An 18,823-nucleotide genomic window follows, 5' to 3' on the forward strand; every position below is an offset into this window, starting at 1 on the left:
GTGTTCAAACAAATGGAAGTAAATGATTTTCCTCTCCAAAGGTAAACCCTCAATCAAGCATTCCCAAGTCAAACGAGTGAATGGCCTGTTTGAAAACGCCACCTCTCCTTCTGAGTGCTTCCCCTCACTGCAGTTCCCCTGCCCGTACCAATGGTCCCCCATTTCTCCTTGAGACTCCCTCTTCCTCCCCCCAACCACTCCCACCTTCTGTAACCCATCCTTGCCCCACGTCAGTGTCACCAATCCACCCCCACGCTGCCCACCTCCTTCTTACCTGTCCCTTATTTTTGCTGCACAGCACTAACCTGACATCAAGCTGCTCCGGGGAATGAGACCAATCCATACCAAGCTCTCTTTCCAGCACAGCACCCAGACAATGACAGTGTCTGTGTCTTCCAAAACAGTTGTTTGCACAAAGTGCCTGGGTGACAGGCCATGGCAGATCCACTTGTGATTTCGGTTCAGTTAACGAAGAACACACGCCTTCCTTCAGCTGCTGTGAAAGGCTGCCTGCGAGTTGCACCTAAAAATGCGTATTTTAAGGACATCTTCGTTTTAGTTCAAATCTTGTTCTTTTAAAATACCAGTCATCAACAACAAAAAAGCATTTCTTTAGTTTTGCAGTACATACACATAACTGAGAAGGAGGATTAAGATTATTTCATGTTTTATTTCAGCAAGAAAGTTGAGGAGGCTGCCTGCAGTAGGCTGTCTTGTTTTACACATGGAAACACTTCCTCAGTTCTCCCACCACTTCCTATCATCCACCCACACGTAGACAGATCACAGGTTTTGCCCAGAAAAGCAATGAGATTGACATGTACAGCAACGAGGGAGGCAAAAACAAGTAACAAAGTGCATTTTTACTTGGTTACAGGTACAAAAACTTGTTTTCCCTGTGCCCAGGAGGCCTGTTGGGCATGGCACTGGTACCACAGCTTGGCCTGGCCTGTGCCAAGGCAGACCCTGAGGCCAGGCCGTGCCTTTCCTGGGGAACTGAGTGTTTAAGTTACTGCTGAGATTATGATATGAGTGTTTAAGTTATGTGAATATATATGAAAAAATCTCTCAGTTTGCCCCCAGGCGCTCCGGAAGCACTCGCATCACATTTTGGGGCAGCTTTCTGCAACGGGGACAGACAGAAACACACTTTTATTCAGCAAGGAAAACGCATTTTCACGTCGTTGCTTTTGACTTCTGTCAGATACGTTCAGCCCGCGCTCAGCCGTGGCTTTGCGAGGGCCTGAGGGGGTGAGGGACACCCGACCGAGCCAAACTACAACTCCCGCCATGCCCCGCCAACGGCGCCGGGCGGGACGCGCGCGCGGTGCGCGCTGGGACTCGTAGTCCGCGGCCGCCCTTCCCGCCGCCTCTCCAACGGCGGCCCGGGCTGGGCGCGCACCCGCTCGGCGCCACGTCCGCGGGCGGCGTCACGGGGCTGGCAGCGCCGCCAATCGCGGGCGGCGGCGGCGCGCGGGGGGCTCCGGCGGCCCCAGCAGGCCCAGGCCCAGGCCCAGCCCCGGCGAGCGGAGCCGGGAGGCGCCGCCCTCCCCCTCCTCCTCCTCCTCCCTCTCCTCCTCCTCCTCCTCCTCCTCCTCCTCCTCCTCCTGCCGCCGCTGCTCCCGGCCGGGCCCGTCAACATGGCGAGCGCCTCGTACCACATCTCCAACCTGCTGGAGAAGATGACGTCCAGCGACAAGGACTTCAGGTGGGAGCCGCCGCCGCCGGGCCCGGCCCGCCTCGCCTCGGGGCTTCCCCCCGCTGAGGAGCGGAGCCTCGGCCTCCGCCTGCGGCGGGCGCGGGGCCCGCGGAGCCCGGAGGAGCGGGGCCTGCTCGGGGCGGTGCGGGGCGGCCGGGCCCGGTGAGCGCCCCGCCGGCCGCAGGGTGCTGCAGAGGGGCTGGGAGGGCTGCGGAGCGCCCTGGGCCTCGGCTTCCGCGGCTCGCACGCCTCCTGGGTGCTGTGGGGTGTGGGCAGGGGTGCTGGGCTCACTGTGTAGAGCCATGGGTGGGAAGGGGCCTTACAGAGCACCCAGCTCCAACCCCTGGCATGGGCAGGGACACCTCCCACCAGACCAGGTTGCCCAAAGCCCCATCCAGCCTGGCCTTGAGCACCTCCAGGGATGGGGCACCCACAGCTTCTCTGGGCAGCCTGTGCCAGTGCCTCACCACCCTCTGAGTGAAGAATTTCCTCCTTATATTTAATCAAAACCCACCCTTTTAGTTTAAAGTCATTCCCCCTTGTCCTATCCGTACACTCCCTGACAAAGAGTCCCTCCCCAGCCTTCGTAGGATCCCTCTAAAACTATGTGTGTTCAGAGAGAGGAGTCCAGTTAAGTCAAATTTTAGGAAGGCGGGACTGGAATATGTATTATGGAGCTTAGGATCTGTCACCAGACTGTTACTATTTATTGGAGTAACTGTTTGGTTAAAGTAGATAACATGCAAAAGATGGTTTATCAGATAATGAAATAGCATAGCAACTAAAAAAACACAATTAAACAACTAAAAAAAAGAGACCACTTACGCAGTAGCTCTAACAAACCATTAGGTTAAAGATAATTAAATTTCTTTGTCTGCAGTGTGCATACCCAGGAATTCATGTATGAAGCTTTCATTTGTTAAAGAGAGTGCATCAGTACAGGAAAAAGTCATAAAACACACTTGGGGTTTATTCCGTTTTTGCACCTTTATAGTTCTTAGTCTGTAGTACATCCAAAGCAGTCTCTTGTTAATATATTAAAATCTAAAAGAGTACAGGCTGTGATTAAGTAGCCATAGAGTTGGCTTTTAGACAAAACCATTGAAGCACTGGGCACGGGTGTGATAAATGTATGTATTTTTCATGTCCATCTCTTTCAGGTTCTCTAGTATGATGTTACCAGGAGAGTTGAGGCTAGAAACTTTGGGGAAGAAAAACAACAAAAAACTGATTAGTCTGAAAAGATGCAGTCCAGAATTGCCTGAGTCATTTAAATTACACTTAAAAATAGATTCAAACTGTTTTCTGAATATTTTTTTAGTTTTATCATGCTAATTTATTTCTGTGATTAAGTGAGCTTTGCATTTAGTGCTCATGGGAAGGATGTCTTCCAAAATACTGTGATGGATTTGCTTCTTAATACTGATTTCCAATGAGTTTAAAACTTTTTGCTATCAAATGAGGTTGTAGCAAGTAGTTTTCCAAGCTACATGTAGTTAAAACTTGTTTTGTAGTTGCTTTAGGAGAGCATACTCTGCAGATTACCCATTCCAGGAGCTTTGAACAACTTTGGGATTCTGAAATGCAAAAAAATAATAACAACACAGATTAAAATCTGAATTAGAAACCGTAAAATGAGTGACGATAGACCTCTACAAACTGGCTGTTATGCAATAGTACGTTTTATGAAACCTTTGCATGTATCATGTATTTGCATAATGGATAAAATAGTTCTTAGTACTGGTAATTATAAGTGGATTTCTTCTTAGACGGTGCGTAATTGAAGAGGGACGGTGTAGTTGTTGATACCAGGGAGCTGACTGCAAACCACAGTTCAAGTAGCTATTCTACAGTAAATTCTAATCCTCAGTTTTTTTGGATAAACTAACTTGTCTGATGCAATTGTTTGTGGCATTTATTGTGTGGAAACTTCAGTTCTAAGTGGGCAGTGATGTAAGGTGGCAGTTTACTTTAGGGCTGTGGGAGGAGCAGTGTGCTCGCTGGAGGAAGAGGATGGCTGCTCCACGTACGAGGGGTGAGGAGCTACCGATGCGCTGCTGCTTTGCAGCACATAAAGTTGGTCAACATCTATACCATTCAAAACTGTGGTGTTTCTAAATACCAGCTACTTCAATTTAGAGTTGCCAGTCTTCCCCATGCCACTGTGGGGTTTGGTATTTTATTTTTTTAAATGTAGGAATCCTCCAGGAGGACTCCTCAGCTGTAGCCAAGCACGGAAGCGCTGATGAGCTGAGGATGCTCAAGCTCTGCTTAGTTGAGGAAGTTGTCACAAGTAGGTGATGAGTGCATGTGAACTCATAAGGCTAGGAAATGGGAGTTAGTGCCCAAGGAAGTGAGGGGAGGCTGTTAAGGTTTAACAAAAAGAGGTAAATATAGCAGTGTCATGGAGATGGCTTTTAAATGTTTTAGTGCTGCTTGGCTTCGTGGATGCCCTTCTTCCCATCCGGTCTGCCCCTTCCCTTTACTTTTCAAGTAGTTTTTTCCCTTGCGCTGCTTAAAGGCTGGTGCCTTTCACATCCATCATCTGTTTATGCACACATCTGGTTCCTGTCAGATTACAGGCGTGCTTCGGCGGCGCTCTTGGAGTGAATGAAGAACAAGTGAGGGCTTCGCTTATCTTAGTTAGAAACACCTTGAGACTGTTAGACTGGAACGGCTGCGTTACAAGGCAGGATAAGTCGGGGTCCATTATTTGGGGGGAGTCATCTGGCACTTGTGATGCACGTTAAGATTATGCAGTCTTGGCTTTCATTCTCAATAAAGAAGTATCGAGCAGGTCAGGCTGTGGAGATAACCTTCCAAGGATGACCTGAGCTTAAGCGATGGCTGCTTGAGGCTGACGTGTCAGAAGCCCAAGTGTCAACCTTAGCTGTGTAATTAACAGACCGTTTTTGTCTGGGGGCTGGGATTGGCACTGGAGCCCCTGGGATTGGTAATTGAGTAAGGCATCTTTATTACTTTTCTTGAGGAGAAAGGATGCTTAGGAAAGGAAAACAGATTGGAAAACAGACTTTAGAAGGAAAAGAAACAAAAGGCATAAAAGCAGTATTTTTGGAAAGTCATTTCTCAGATGTTCTCTCGTATTGGTCGGTGTGATGGTGGTATTGAATACTAAATGAACTGATAGGAAAGCTGATCTTGTTTTCTTGATCTCTCAAGAATTAATTTTAGACTTTAATGTCATGCCCTAGATTGAGGGCTGGATAAACATCATTGGCCATTGTCTGGATTATAAACAAACTAGTCTGGACAGACAAAATGAGAAATGTATAAATCATAGCTTCACTTTTATTTCCCCGATGATGTCTGTCTTATTATTTTTGTGGGAGAATGTTTGAAAAACTGTATTATTCTTCTTGCTTAAGAAAAAAATTGTGTAGCTAGTGAGAGAACTACTTCAAATCTGGGAAAGTGTCAGTTTTCTTGTTGGTGATTATTTGGAGCGCAGCATAAAGATCGGGAGTAAAACGTGGAGCTGTCCTCACCAAGGAACGATGATGACCTAACTAAAAGTTAAATTTTATTTAAAAATGACATTTTCTCCTTATTTTATAAGTAGAAGAAATGCTGCTTGTATCACAAAGCAGGTAACGCTAATCCAATGTTAAGTGTGTTTTATTTGGTAACAAATGGTGGAAACTGAGAATTGTGAATTGTAAAGCACTGAATGACCCATATATATCCTTTTAGCGATAATTATCTGACTATCTTTTTTCAGGTTTATGGCTACTAATGACTTGATGACGGAACTACAGAAAGATTCTATTAAGCTGGATGATGACAGTGAAAGAAAGGTGGTGAAGATGATCTTGAAATTACTGGAAGATAAAAACGGTGAGGTGCAGAACTTAGCTGTCAAATGGTATGTATTCTTTCTTTGTGGTGTAAAGAATTGTCCATTGACTGAAAAACATAAAGCTTTAAAAAAAAAAACACCTTAAAGGACCACTGCTATGCAAAATAAATGTGAATATGTTGTCCACATAGGAACCTTTGCAGGTTGTCTGCATTAATTGTAGCTTCTTATAGAACTATCTTTTGTTGATGTTGCAATTTAACGTTTGGGGTTTAAGGGGACAAATACACTGCACAGTCATTGCTGAAGGTATAAGAACGATGTGCTTGTTCTCTGGTGATAAATCTTGAATGCTAAATAGATTTTAAAGATCTTTTTAGAGTTCGTAGGTAGTTGCCACATTGATGTTTAACTGCGAAAACTACTCCAATACTACAATTCCGTGATCTGCCTTCTCAAACAGAAATAACATAACCAAAACTGTGTATTTACCTTTTAATCAAACGTGGAACTTGCCTCTTCACTAGCATTTGAAATATTGTGTTAATGGTTTTACATGCTTTACAGGAACTGCAGATGTTTTATGGGGTCAGGGTGCAGTTACTTGCTTTTCAGAGGCTTCTGTTGGTTCAGTGGCCTCTCTTCCTCCCTTTATTTAACTTTACCTGTGGTGTGGCTTTTCTGGCTGTGTTCCACCTCTTTGAAGAGGTGCTACATTTATTATGACTTTTTGTACTTGGTTCTTCTGACTCCTTTTGTGTCCTATAAGGAGGGCATCTCTGTTAAGAAGCTCCTAGTGTTTCTGTAAGAATATTTCTTGTTTGTGATCTTTTTTTTTTAAATATCTCATCTGATCTACTTGAGTCTTACATTCTGTGAAGCATGTGTTGAAGTAAACTTACCACTGCAGGGCTTGGGACAGCTTTGAAGGAGAGTTTCACATTATGACTGGCTCAGTTAGTTTCTTTCAGCTTGTTCTTTACAATTTGACCCATCACCTGAACAAAGCAGAAAATTAAAGCCTGTGCATACATAAATCTGCTTCTATACTTACAAGAAGCGCTTGCTTCAGCTTCTGAAATATTTTATGTGATAACTAAAACCTTTGACAGAGGATCTAATATGAGAGTAGCAAGTTTCCAGCCAAAGTTTAATGTTCTATGAGCTGTATAGTAATATAATTACCACTACTTTTTCACTACTCTTATAAGAGTTGCAGTTTTGTTGAAACATGTCTCCCTCCAGTTTTTTTTAAACAACACAAACCAACACGTTGCTTTTGAATGTGAAGTCCTAAAACGTCAGAGTACCTTGTGGCACAGCTTAAGCTTCCTGGCTTTGAAACAGGGTGCCTGCGCTCAGTCAGAAGAGACACATGCATGAAAAGTATTAAGTAGATTATTATGAAACTTGGCTCAGGCTTAGAACTGGCTTTTCATAAAGTAACATTCTGTGGAACAAAGTGGTTACAGCATACATGCAGTACTCATCTACAATGCATAGCCTGAAGTTACCTTGAAATTCAGATTAATGCACACAGTGTATATGTAACAATGTTTAATGACAAGATTAGGATTTTGGACCTAAAGTACAGGTAACGTTAAAGACTTCAAAGGAAAGAGAATGAGGAAAATAGATAGCTGCCAGTGCATGTGGGCATGCCCTGTTCTTTTCTTATTAACCATTCTTCCATTTTTAAAGTTCGCTTTGACACACTGATAAAATACTTGGATTTAATTAAAATGACAGAATCAATTTAAAGTTTGGAATACTTTTAGAAAAAATCCAAGTAGCGTTAAAGAACAGCATGAAGTTTCATGTAAGGGGACAAGAAACATGATGAAAAAGTTTTCAGGAAATTGTCAGCTTTCATCTAGAATTTGTACCTTGAATGTAGCAACATTATTTATTTATTTATTTATTTTCAGGTAACTTAGACTCACAGTATTGTTCCATCACAATTTTAAGCCAGTCTAAGCTAATTTTGCTGCTATTCTGATGTTCTTCCCCTCTGTGTCCATTTTCTTGAGTGCATCTGATTTTGTTGTAGACTGGTTTGGGGAGTTAGATTTCTTCTGGCTCAGCTCTCTCCTCCTACATTCAGATGAACATTGGTAGAAGCAACAGTGGGGGTACAGGATGGGAGAGGTTGAAATACTGCTAAGATGTAGTTTAAGGCAGTTTAAGGTGACCTAAACTAGATTTTCCATCTACTACAATGCTAGGTGGGAACCTAATTTGTTAATTTAAATTTGACCAGTGTATTTCCCCTCCTTTTTGGTTTTAAAATATTTTGTGTTGCTGTTCTCTACTTGTGTATTTCTGTTACGTGTTTGCTGCCATTTTCAGCTGAGGAAAGCATAAACTGTGTTTAGATTACCTTATTAAATTAAATGCTCTGGTGCTCTTTAGAGACTATCAGCAGGAACTTTCATCAGACTGATGCTTGATGACCCATTCAAGTATAGATTCCCTCTCATAGGAGTGCCTTAAAGGTACACAGAAAGCTCTGTCCTGCTGAATCTGTATTTGAGAGCTTTTCTGGGGGGGAAGGAAGATTTGCAGTTTTGTTAGGGAAGCTTCCTCTTCCAGCTAGGTCCATGGAAACACTGAATGGTAATGTTATTGAACACTCCTTAACAAGGAAGGAATCTCTTCAAGGAAGATTGTTCTTTCAAGGTTTGATTACTGATGTCACTGAACAGAGAAGACTTGAAATAACTCAGAACAGTTGTAAAGCAATATTTTTTTCTTAGGCAAGTGTAGTAACGAGTAAGTTTTGCCTTATCCTCTAATCTCTTTCACATTTGGATAGGAAGTGCTCTGTTGGTTAAAATGCTGATGAACTTGTTTCTCATTATCTCTTCAAAGCACACTGGTGTTTTTGTTTTTGAACCTTTCAGTTGTATCATACTGCTTTTGGATAGGATAAAACATGTTTGTCTTTGCTTAACAGCTCGAGAGTTTATGGGTACTTGGGTAACTATCTTGCAGATGATTGTGATGTTCATCTCCGAATCAAAATGAAAATAAATAAACTGATTTAATACTCTTGCTTTAAAAGTCAAACATCTTTGACCCTACAGAAGAGAAAGGAGTGTACTCATCAAACTTTTATTTCAGGCAGTAGATACGAACTAGGTCAGTTTTTTCACCTTCTCTGTCTTAAGAATATTTTTGTGTGTGTTGTTTGTGTTTTTTCTGAAGGACTTCTTTGTTCTATCTGATGATCAAAGGCAGTTTTACAGTCAGCCAGTGTAAAAAACGCTATTGGACGTTCTTACACCATTCATGTTTTAATGCTATCTGTGTAGTCCAGAATGGTACCCTGAGCACCTTGTGGTGGCAGGGGTTATACTGCCTGTAGCTCTGTCCAAGGTTACCTGCATCTGGATTAGACACGCGGTGTGCTTTGCGTGAGTGTGGGGTGGATTGTTTGTGCTTCGCTGCTGGTAATGTTCTGTTGGCCCAAACTGCCATTAATCATTCTTCTTAGTTCATCCTTAAACTGCAGCACTGGATGTGCTTCTCATTCTGGTAGCTGTTTATGTTGTGATACTCTGCCATTAAAACCTCTACTGACAAATTTGTATTGTTTCACACTAAAATGCTTCCTGAAACTTACAATAAATAATCGTTCATCGTATATGTATATCTCTCGAAATATGAAGTAGAAAAGTGGGGTTGAAGTAACTACTTTCAGTGATTCCTCCCCTTGTCATCCTGGAGTTTATCCGCATTTATCAGCGTGACTTCTCTGGGCAGTAGTTCAACGTAGGGAACCCTGCCTGATGCTGCGAGTGTGAGTCATTAATGTGAGCAGGATGATGCACATATGTTGTGTGGCTGATCTGGTTTAGCAGCTTTAAAGTGTTTTGGATGCTGTGGTAATACGCTATTATACATCATGCTATATTGGTGATTTGAGTCAAATATATTTATTTTTCATTTGTGAATTTTAACTCTTCCCTGGAAGTAAATGTGTTTTTTTGATAGCCGCACTGATTTCAGCCTACATTTGGTTGTGAGATGACATCCCTCTTCCTAGCAGGGAGGGCGTGTTACGAACACCTTTATTTTCAGATGTATATAACTGAAAGGAGACACTGCTGTAGTTGCTGTTTATTTCCATAGACAGCTGAATGAGCTGTTGACTTTAAGAGAAGTTGGATGCAAATTATTGGTAAATGTGATTTTCCAGCGAAAAGGAAAAGATCAAAGAGGACTTAAAAATAAAAATAATAATAACTAAAAAGCACTTCCAAAAAGAAAGAAAAGTTGTAGTTTATTTTCTACTTTTGATAAGCTCAGTTTGCAATCTGACACTAACAATAAGGTCTGCAAGTGATGTCTCCTGATTTGAAAGGCCAGAAAAGCTTAAGGCATTGTTTTTTTACAATGTACTTCCGAACTGGTGTGTCAACTTTATTGAACTAAATCAGAATAAACAGGAATGCATAATGAAATGAAGATGCTAACTCAGGTAAAGTCTGGTTTAACACCTCCTATGGACTGAAATTTCAAGTGTTTGGGTGAGTGACTTATGTCACTTCAGTAGTTTTCATCTTCAGATGTCGGCAGAAAGGTGTTTCCTTTACTTAACTGATGATCTGATGTGTCTAATTGACCAACTTTTGCTCTGATTATTTTAGTTTCTCTTTATTTACATTGAAAAAATAAACATCCTGCCCATTATTTTAGGTGTTTTTGCTTCTGGAGCAACTGGTTTTTTTTGGTGGAGATGCGGTCTGTCAGTCATTGGTGCATAAAAAGATGGTGTCAGCTGCAGATGCCTGGGTTGTGGAAGGTGTATTTTCATAGAGCTGTGCAAATCTTTGCAAACTGCAGAAGCAGGAGACGCGATCTTTGTATCAGCGAAAGGAGAGCTGACGTTGCCACCTGGAATCTCACCAACCAGATCGCTTTTGATTAATAGAGAGCGAGTTTGCTGACTTCTGGGATTGCTACTCTGAAGGCTAGCTGTAGTTTTGAGAGGTTGCTGTTGTTTGGTTTTATATGAATATGTTTCCATAATTGCACATCTGCTCGTTTGTGCTTCTGTTTACAGTACTTTTGTTGGAGTATGAAGCATTATGGATGCAAGATAGTTTCCACAGATTCTGGGATCACACCTTTCTGGACTGTAGTCTGTTGACTGAAACGCACAGGGAATTTCCTCTCTCCATACTACTGTGGACGGTTGCCATACTTTGGAATTGTGATCGTTTCTGTTTAGGTGCTTTGTGCTTGTGTTGCTTGCAAACCAGTTTATTATGCAGCAAGAGTAGAACAGTGCAGTGGTGCTGTGCATAGCCACTGACTGCCGGCAGTGTGCACTGGAAGAGGAGCTAGTGATGTGCCACCGAGGGGAAGGCTTGATTGAAGAGTTAAATTAGGTTGTGGAGAAATCTGAGAGCTTTTTGAGCAGCTGGAGAAAATGTTTCAACTTCTAGGGATGCAGTCAGGGATGGCTTGGTGAATCTGCATTTGAGAGAGAATTCTTGGTGGTAATTTGTGTCTTGGCAGATGCTCATCTACAAACTTGCCAGGACTTATGTATTGGGGGGGAGAAATGGTCCTTGCTCATAGCAGTGTCTAAAAATTACCCTAAGACTGCAGTATTTGTTTATCATGATTGGAACAATAACATGACCAGATTAAGATTGTGGGTATGGTCTTCTAAACCACTACTCTCAGGGATTTAGCAGCTGTGGAGATGCTCAGCTGGAATCTAAAGATGTCAGTACTGTCCCCTGGCCCTAAGTTAAAGGACAGTGCCTGGTTAAGGCTTGACTTTTGCTGTTGCTGTTTTTAACAAAGGCTGCTGTAAGGGCTCTTCGTTTCTGCAGGAGTAAAGGTACCTGCCTAAGCAGGTGAGAAACCATTCCATTGCATCTTTGTTTCTGGGCACTTAAAGGGCTTCTTTTTATGCCTTTCATCCTGTATCAGCTGGTATCTCAATTAACACTTCTCTTGAAATTACCTGCATGCAGAACCTTCTAGAAATGTTATACCAAAGTTGTTTTTATGTAGTTATTTTTAAGATATCTGCATCTCTGTAAAATGCTCTGCAAAATAAAGAGTGAATTGCAGTCTTCCTAAATGTATGGCATTGGGGTGATCATAATGTCTGTGGCCTAATTTGGGGAGTTGGCCTCAATGTCAGATTTGTTTGAAGATTCATAGATTCATGCTGTAAAAAAAAATGAGTTGAGCGTAATATTGCAGTGCATGTTTTTGGTAGATATGCTTTGTCTATGCTGCTTTTTTTTTTTAATTCCCAAATTGCACTTATTTTGAGCAGGCTCTATGACACGAGTAGGGTGTTGGTGGGTAGAGAGAGGAAACCAAGCAGGTTACAGTTTGGAGGAAGGCATGGAAAGGAGTACGTACGATTCTCTTGGGAATTGGGAAAAGCATGTTCCAGGGCTTTTTATGTAGGTGCTGTGCCTCAAGTGCTAACGATGTTTTGATTTCATGGGGGCAGGGTGTTACGAGTGTAGCCACTGAAAGCGAAGCTCATAGGTTTGCCTAACATAGTGACAGACCACTGGTGCCAAGATGTTGGAACTTACTCTGCGGTTACTGTCGTAATGTAAGTTACACGTAGTGCTTGAATGCAAAAGTTTGCTTTATGTAACATATATTATTGCACGTGCTTTTCTTGTCTGCACTAGCTTGCTGCCTTTTGCTTCTGTTGAGCTTTTTCGACGATAGTTAGCTCTTGCTACTGTGACTTCTGGACATAGGGAAGAAGGGTGACAGCAGTGGGGGGCACGTACAACAGGTTTTAGGGGTGGAAGGTGTATGTTGTTGTCCTCTCGTATAGAGCCATGTCTACTAGCTGTCCTAGAGTGAAAGCTGTAAATCTTGGCTCTTTGAGTCCAGCTGGAGTCACTGGCTTGCAGTCCTCGGAGTTTGAGCCTAGTCCTCCAGCCTAGCTCCCTCCAAAATCTGTGTGGCGTTTAGTTGGGGCTGTTGGAACACCGCCTCTTTCAAGAGTGGAGAAAATCGGTGACCAGATTAGGTGGACAATGGTTTTGAAGGCCTACAGTCATCCTGTGGTGGGAGCAATATGGTGAAGGGGGGCGGCTTTGGAGTGACGGAGAGGACATAGTAAGAAGTGTGAAAGCTGTAGGGAACTTGGAGTGTGTTTGGAAGCTTTTGTGACAGGAGGGGACAACTTGATGCTCAGAGACAGGATAGAAGACAGTTTCAGAGGAATTTGGAATATACAGGTTTGTATTTACCCTGTAGGTGCTTCTAAACTGTTTGATTTGACTGTTCTTTTCCTCCCCCATGTAAAGTCGAAAGGACAGTGGCTGCATCCAGAAAGAGGAATCAGTAAAATACACAACTTCAAAATGAATAAATTTATGTTTGACTGTACATTCAGAAGTTAATTTGCTAAGGTCCGAGGTGCCAAGTTGCATTTCAGTGAGAAAATCCAAAGCACGAATAGGTTGACAAGTAAAATTAATAGCAGGTAACATTTCGCTGTTGACAGCTCTTCAGAACTGAGGTACACATTCTCAGATCTCCACTGCTAAAACAATCCAGAAATTGTTCTCCCCAGCAGTACCAGCCAGGTAATAAAAAGTGTGGGGTTGTCTTGCTCTCAGTCTTGGCAAGTACAGTACTGAGCTCCTAAACTAACTTGAATGCCTGTATGCTGAATGCTGTTGCCTCAAGCCTTTCCTTCTGAATGTGATGGGTCACTGGCGTGTTCCCCTGCAGATGCCTTCCTGACAGTTTTATTAGCTAGTGGTGAACCCAGGATCCAGCTGTGTTCTTGGAGACGTAGGCTTCAACTCCAGACCCATTTCCAGTAAAACAAGACAGACTGCTTTGCTTGTCATCTTGTGTGCTTGTCTCAATACATATACAGCAACTTTTTCCTTTAGATTATGAAGACTCAAGGGTGGTTTTTCCGTCTGAAAATACTTGTGGGTTTTTATAGCACAGTAATGTGGGAATTAGATGATTTAAGCTTGAAGTAAGCTTTTGCCTGAGTGGCATATCTTGATTTAGATTTTGGACTATCTGCTTCCAGAGTAATAGTCTTTATTGACAGATGAGAATCTTGCCAGATATCTTGGACAGAATTTCTGCTTGCATGTTGATTTTTATTTCTTTTCTGGTTTTGTACAGTTGACTTAGTGCAGTGAGTTGTTTTTTTTAAATGTGAAACTTGCTCTTTTAACTCAGAATCACTCTCAGAATCTTAGGAAATAAAACCAAAGCATTTTTTCCCTGCTGTAATCACTGAAAGGAAATACTTTGCATCTAGATTGCTTGCTTCCAGTGATCTAGTACAACTAGACTGTCATGTATTGCACTTCTTCATTTACTAGAACTGCATGCTGCTATTTGTTAATCAGGGTTTCGCTCTACCATGATCTGGCAACTCCATTATTACATTGGATATTCAAATTTGTGAAGATGGAAGTTCTCATCCCGCCTTTTTCCCTAGTGTCTTGGGCTTGTTTTTTTGTTTTGTTTCAGTAAAATGCTTTGAAAGGGTAACTTGGGGAAGAAGAAAGTTATCTATCCTGGTGTTTCAAACTAACTTGTGACCGAGCTGTTCTAAAAGCTTGATAGCTGCTATTTGTTTCTGATCAGTGAAAACTGAATTACAAATTAATACATTACAACTTTTTAAATACTAGGGTTTTTCCTAAACACGGGAAGACAGTCTGTCTTTCTCCAGGGTCCTGCCTTGACAGTTGACAAGTATTTAGATTAGACAAATACTTCTAGTTGGAAGTTGTTCTGTTGTTAATTATGTTAATCTGTTTTACAAGCAGATGGTGAAATTATTTGTAAAACTTATGCATACTTCAGATATTTCAGTAATAATATGGCCCTAAGTCATTGCAGCCTCAAAAATCTGACATAGTAAATGGTGGCATGGATTTGAAAACTTAAACTTTGCTTCCTTACAGTTAGTGTTATTTTGTTAACAAGTTCGTTCATTTTGTGTTTGAAAACCTGTAGGTTTTCAGTTTGGTTTCAGCTCTCCAAAGTTAGTGTTTACTGAGCCTGCAGAGATCATTTTATTCTCTGTTAGCTTTGCTAGAATAAACCTTAATGAAAAGCAGATGTATACAGTATTAAAGTTCAGTGCAGGGAAAAAAGCTATATGGAGGCATCGTATTCTAATGTAGTCCTGATATAATCGGTTTGCAATTGGCTTAGAGATGTTCCTTTTTCTGCATTTGTTCATAGACTTATTTCCATATGGTTCAGTTTTGTATCTCTGGTTTGTAGAGTGGTTGTCTGCGTACATTGTGTACAGTGTTGATGGGCAGATTTAAAAAAAAAAAAAAAAGATTTGGATCCTCCCTTGTGAACAGCAGAAACATCCATGGCTTCTGGCTCTGTTGGTTGCAGCAGGAGGCTGCTGTGGCTCTTGAAGCTACTTGCTCACTCTGGCATCTCAGCAGAAGACTGCACAGGCCTGACGGAACCCTTCCACAGGCTTGCTTGGATCGTGTACTGCGAGTTGGGCACCAACTTACACAAAACCAGCATCACAACAGAGTTTAAGCTTCTGAAAAATGCTTCCGAAATAATAACCTTGCCCAACTCTTTCCACTTCTTGAAATTATAGCCAGGTTAGGTGAGCCCTTCATATCAAAAGTCATCACGCTCATCCAAGTTCACACTGAGGGTGCGTGCAGAATCTCTTGAAAACCTTCTGTGCTTTCTTATTGTGGCTGAAGTTGAATTTGATGGTGATGCAAGTTGAAGCATGTGTTAGAGGTGGAAAAGCATTGAGATGCTGCTGTGAATCAGGCTGTAGGATTTTCTTGATGGGACATTGGGAACAGCTGTAAAACATAACCAAGGGAAGTTCTGTGCTCAAGACCGAGTGCTAACCATTATCCCTTTAATTGACCTGGAAGAAAAAATAGATAGTAGTTTTCTCAAGGTGTGTCTGCGTTTCTGTGAATTCTGCTGGTGAGCTACACTCCTAGTTCATGGTTCCCATGTTTTCTGTAGATGGTCCTCACTACTGCTGTCTCCTATTTTGCCTCAATCCGTTGCTTGTTCTCCTGTGTGACTTGCACACAGCTCCTTGGTCTACAGCCCTTGCTTTTGTCAGGGTCAGTCCAAACCCAAAGCCTGCCATGTACCAACTCGAGCTTCCTGTTGCATCTCACCTCTGGTGTTGATGTTGCGTTAGTAAGCGTGCTTTGATTGGGTGCGATGTGATAGATGTCACCGCAGAGGGAGAATAGCTGGCAAGATCAGTGTGCAGAAGTATGTAGAACAATGGAGCTGTGTCTTTCAGAGATGTTACTGTTTGTGCAGGTTAACTCCTGTTTTTTGATGGAACACGCAGCTTACAGTACTCATTTTCCAGAATTTGACATGTTTGTTGTTCATGTAGCATGTTTGGGGGAGTGGAATTAAATTAAAAGAATGGGTCAAGCCTTTCAAAACTGACTTTCCATTTCTGAGGTGGTTTGAAGGCAGGTGTTCTAGAAATTTAGGGAGTAACTAGGTAAGTGAATACGGAGTGAAAAGGGGGAGAGGGAAAAAGAGTAAATTCTTACTCTTATGAAGCCTTTTCACAGGTGAATGGAGTTGTAAAGTAACTTATTTTTACAAGGTAATATTGCTTGTTTTGCTGATAAAACTTTGGTGATTGTGGCCAAGTGCTTACACTATCAGTTTTGCATTAGAGAAAAAATAATTGTATTGTGGTTCTTGATGTTAGTTTTAATTAATTTATGGGATCTGCTTTGTACTGAAATCATGTCTATTTTCATAACTACTTTTATTGCATAGTGGCTAATAGATTTAATCAGATCAGGTATTGTCTAGTAATTAAACACAGTAAGAAAATGCGTTAACACAGCAAGAATGTGGGAATACTTTCAATACCAGTACAAAACAAAGAAAAGCAGATGGATGGCAGCATCCAAGGCCATAGTGAGACAGATGATGGTAGTGGTTTCAAGCTTACATTGCAAGCTAAATGTAGAGGGTGAAAGTTGAGCTGTGATTTTTGTCACGTTATTACATGTAATCCGTGAGATTTTCTAGATCTCCTCTCTGCAACAGGACAGCATTGGGTTTGTAGCTAAGACAAGGTATATGTATGTTCCTACAAAGCTCAATAAAACCAAAGTCCTGCTCCTGTGTCTTTCCTGGAGTGTGAAGAAGGATGTGGAAGACTTGCTTGCTAGTGCTGGAAGAAAATAGAGAACAAATAAGGCGCTGTTGTTTTTTTGTGCAACGTCCTTTTTGGAACAGGGTGTTAACAATGGACAGACACTAAATGTTGGTGATTGAGCTAGGAAGGTGGCAAAGGATGCTGTATTTCTTAGCAATGAACTAGACTTCACCAGAGATCTGCAGCTTCAGTGTTTTGAACAAATGGGAGCATTTGACTAGGGATATAAAATTGTCATGATTCTCAAACAGAATAACTAACCCCCCCAAATTTGGTGATGTTTTCTATCTTTCCTCCAAGTGCAGTGTGTAGAGGGGTGCTTGGAGTCTGTAAACGAAGACCATGTCGTTGATTTGTAATTCACCGTTTGCATTCAGTTAAGGCACTCCAAGACAGAATGGGTCTGTCAGACTGAACCCAAGTGTTGTCTAGAATAAAGTCGCAGTAATCGAGAAGTTGGCTTACTTGTCCAACCTGTGTGGATGGACACTGATGGTCAAACGCATAAACTGGTGTCTCTGGCTAGGTAACTTAGTTATAAATCTTGGCATTAAGTATGATGAAGTTAAGAGGGACTCAGACTTTCAGACTGTGAAGCAGAACAGTTACGCGGAAACTGTTCCCACCAGTGGATTAAAAAAACAGATGCACTAAACCAGTAGTTTGTTACTAGGTTTAAGGTGAGTTTATCAGCCTAACCAGTTGAAGGTTTTCAGATTTAAAAATTCTGCTTTATATTGCTACCAAAACCAATCTAAAAGTTTGTGACTTCAAATAAAATAGTAAAATAAAATGAAGGATTGAGGGTTTTATTTAAGGTTACAAGCCTAATACCTATAAACCTTCTGTTCATACAGCCTTGGCCCTTTGGTGAGTAAAGTAAAGGAGTATCAAGTGGAGACCATTGTAGATACACTCTGTACAAACATGCTTTCAGATAAAGAACAGTTACGTGACATTTCAAGCATTGGCCTTAAAACTGTGATTGGAGAACTCCCCCCAGCTTCCAGCGGTAAGGAGTTTGCTATTCAAGATATTCTTCAGTTTCTTCTGTGACTGTACTTACAGATTTTGCTGGTTTAAAAAACTTTTTTTTTACTGAAGAATTGTATGGATGTGGAAAATTAACTTGTAGTATATGATCATTGGTATAACAAATTGAGTGTAAAAGTTTATATCTTAATAATTGTGTGGTGGAACGTTTCTAGGCTGTAGTCATAGCTAAATCTCACCTTGTTTTTCAGTTGATAGTACACTTGTTTAAAATTGATTATAACTCATTTTTCTTCAGTGATCTGATTTCTTGTCTCAGTTAGGTAAGTGTTTTGGAATGTGCCTAATGTTTCTAACAATTGCCTGCTAAATTAATGCAGTGCTTACCTGCAGTTTTAAATGAATGCAGTCTTTACTCCAAAACTGATGTTAATGATGAACAGCTCATCATTATGGTGTTACATTTTTATTCAAGTGGTTTTCAGGTATTGTAGGTTATGAGAGGAATGAGAATAGAAAAGCGATTAAAAAGGTTTTGGACGTGCAGTTTTTAGAGGCTGAGGTTTCTTAAAAAACAAAACACCGAACCCTCTGATTTTGACATCCTCTGTTGAAAGTCCACAAGTAAATGATAAGTTTATCAGGTAGCGGTGTGATGCAAATACTTATAAATAAAAGCTTCAAGTGATTTATTTATTTATTATTCTTTCGTATGCACACACAAAACAAAAGCAGATTTTCAGCTGGAGGTAAGACTCAAAGACAGCAAAATCTTTCTGTATAAAAACCCAAACAAACTATATTTAATATAGATTGGAATGGTATTAATTACACATCTACATTCCAAAAATAGGATTTAAAAAACCCACAAAACTTAATCCAAATGAAGATGAGTGTTAGCCATTGGGAAACATGAACTGCTTCACAAAATTACACTAAACAATGCTGGAGAGTTGTATGTGTTGGGGGGAGAAAGCTATGCAGATACAGTGAAGGAATTTTAACTTGAATTTTAAAATACTTTGGGTATATATTTTGTCCTTTTTTCAAGTGTTTCAGCAGTATTTCAAGTAGATTTAAATAGCTTCGTATGCAAAATCAGTTTACAATCCTGTTTCATTTTACAGCT

At 41.3% G+C, this 18,823-nt stretch overlaps 1 protein-coding gene across 1 annotated transcript in view; it reads left to right on the top strand.

Annotated features, from left to right (window-relative positions):
• The first annotated feature begins 1,475 nt into the window (after nt 1–1,475).
• The window catches only part of CAND1 (cullin associated and neddylation dissociated 1), a 28,074-nt gene continuing 10,726 nt past the window's right edge, over nt 1,476–18,823 (top strand). Inside the window, exons 1-3 of the mRNA XM_035544010.2 lie at nt 1,476–1,708; nt 5,439–5,582; nt 17,559–17,713. Coding sequence (XP_035399903.1) covers nt 1,641–1,708; nt 5,439–5,582; nt 17,559–17,713 — 367 coding nt within the window. The 5' untranslated portion in view covers nt 1,476–1,640. The remainder of the gene's footprint in view (nt 1,709–5,438; nt 5,583–17,558; nt 17,714–18,823) is intronic.

Source organism: Cygnus atratus, chromosome 1 (genome assembly GCF_013377495.2).
Source record: "Cygnus atratus isolate AKBS03 ecotype Queensland, Australia chromosome 1, CAtr_DNAZoo_HiC_assembly, whole genome shotgun sequence".
Taxonomy (NCBI): Eukaryota; Metazoa; Chordata; class Aves; order Anseriformes; family Anatidae; genus Cygnus; species Cygnus atratus.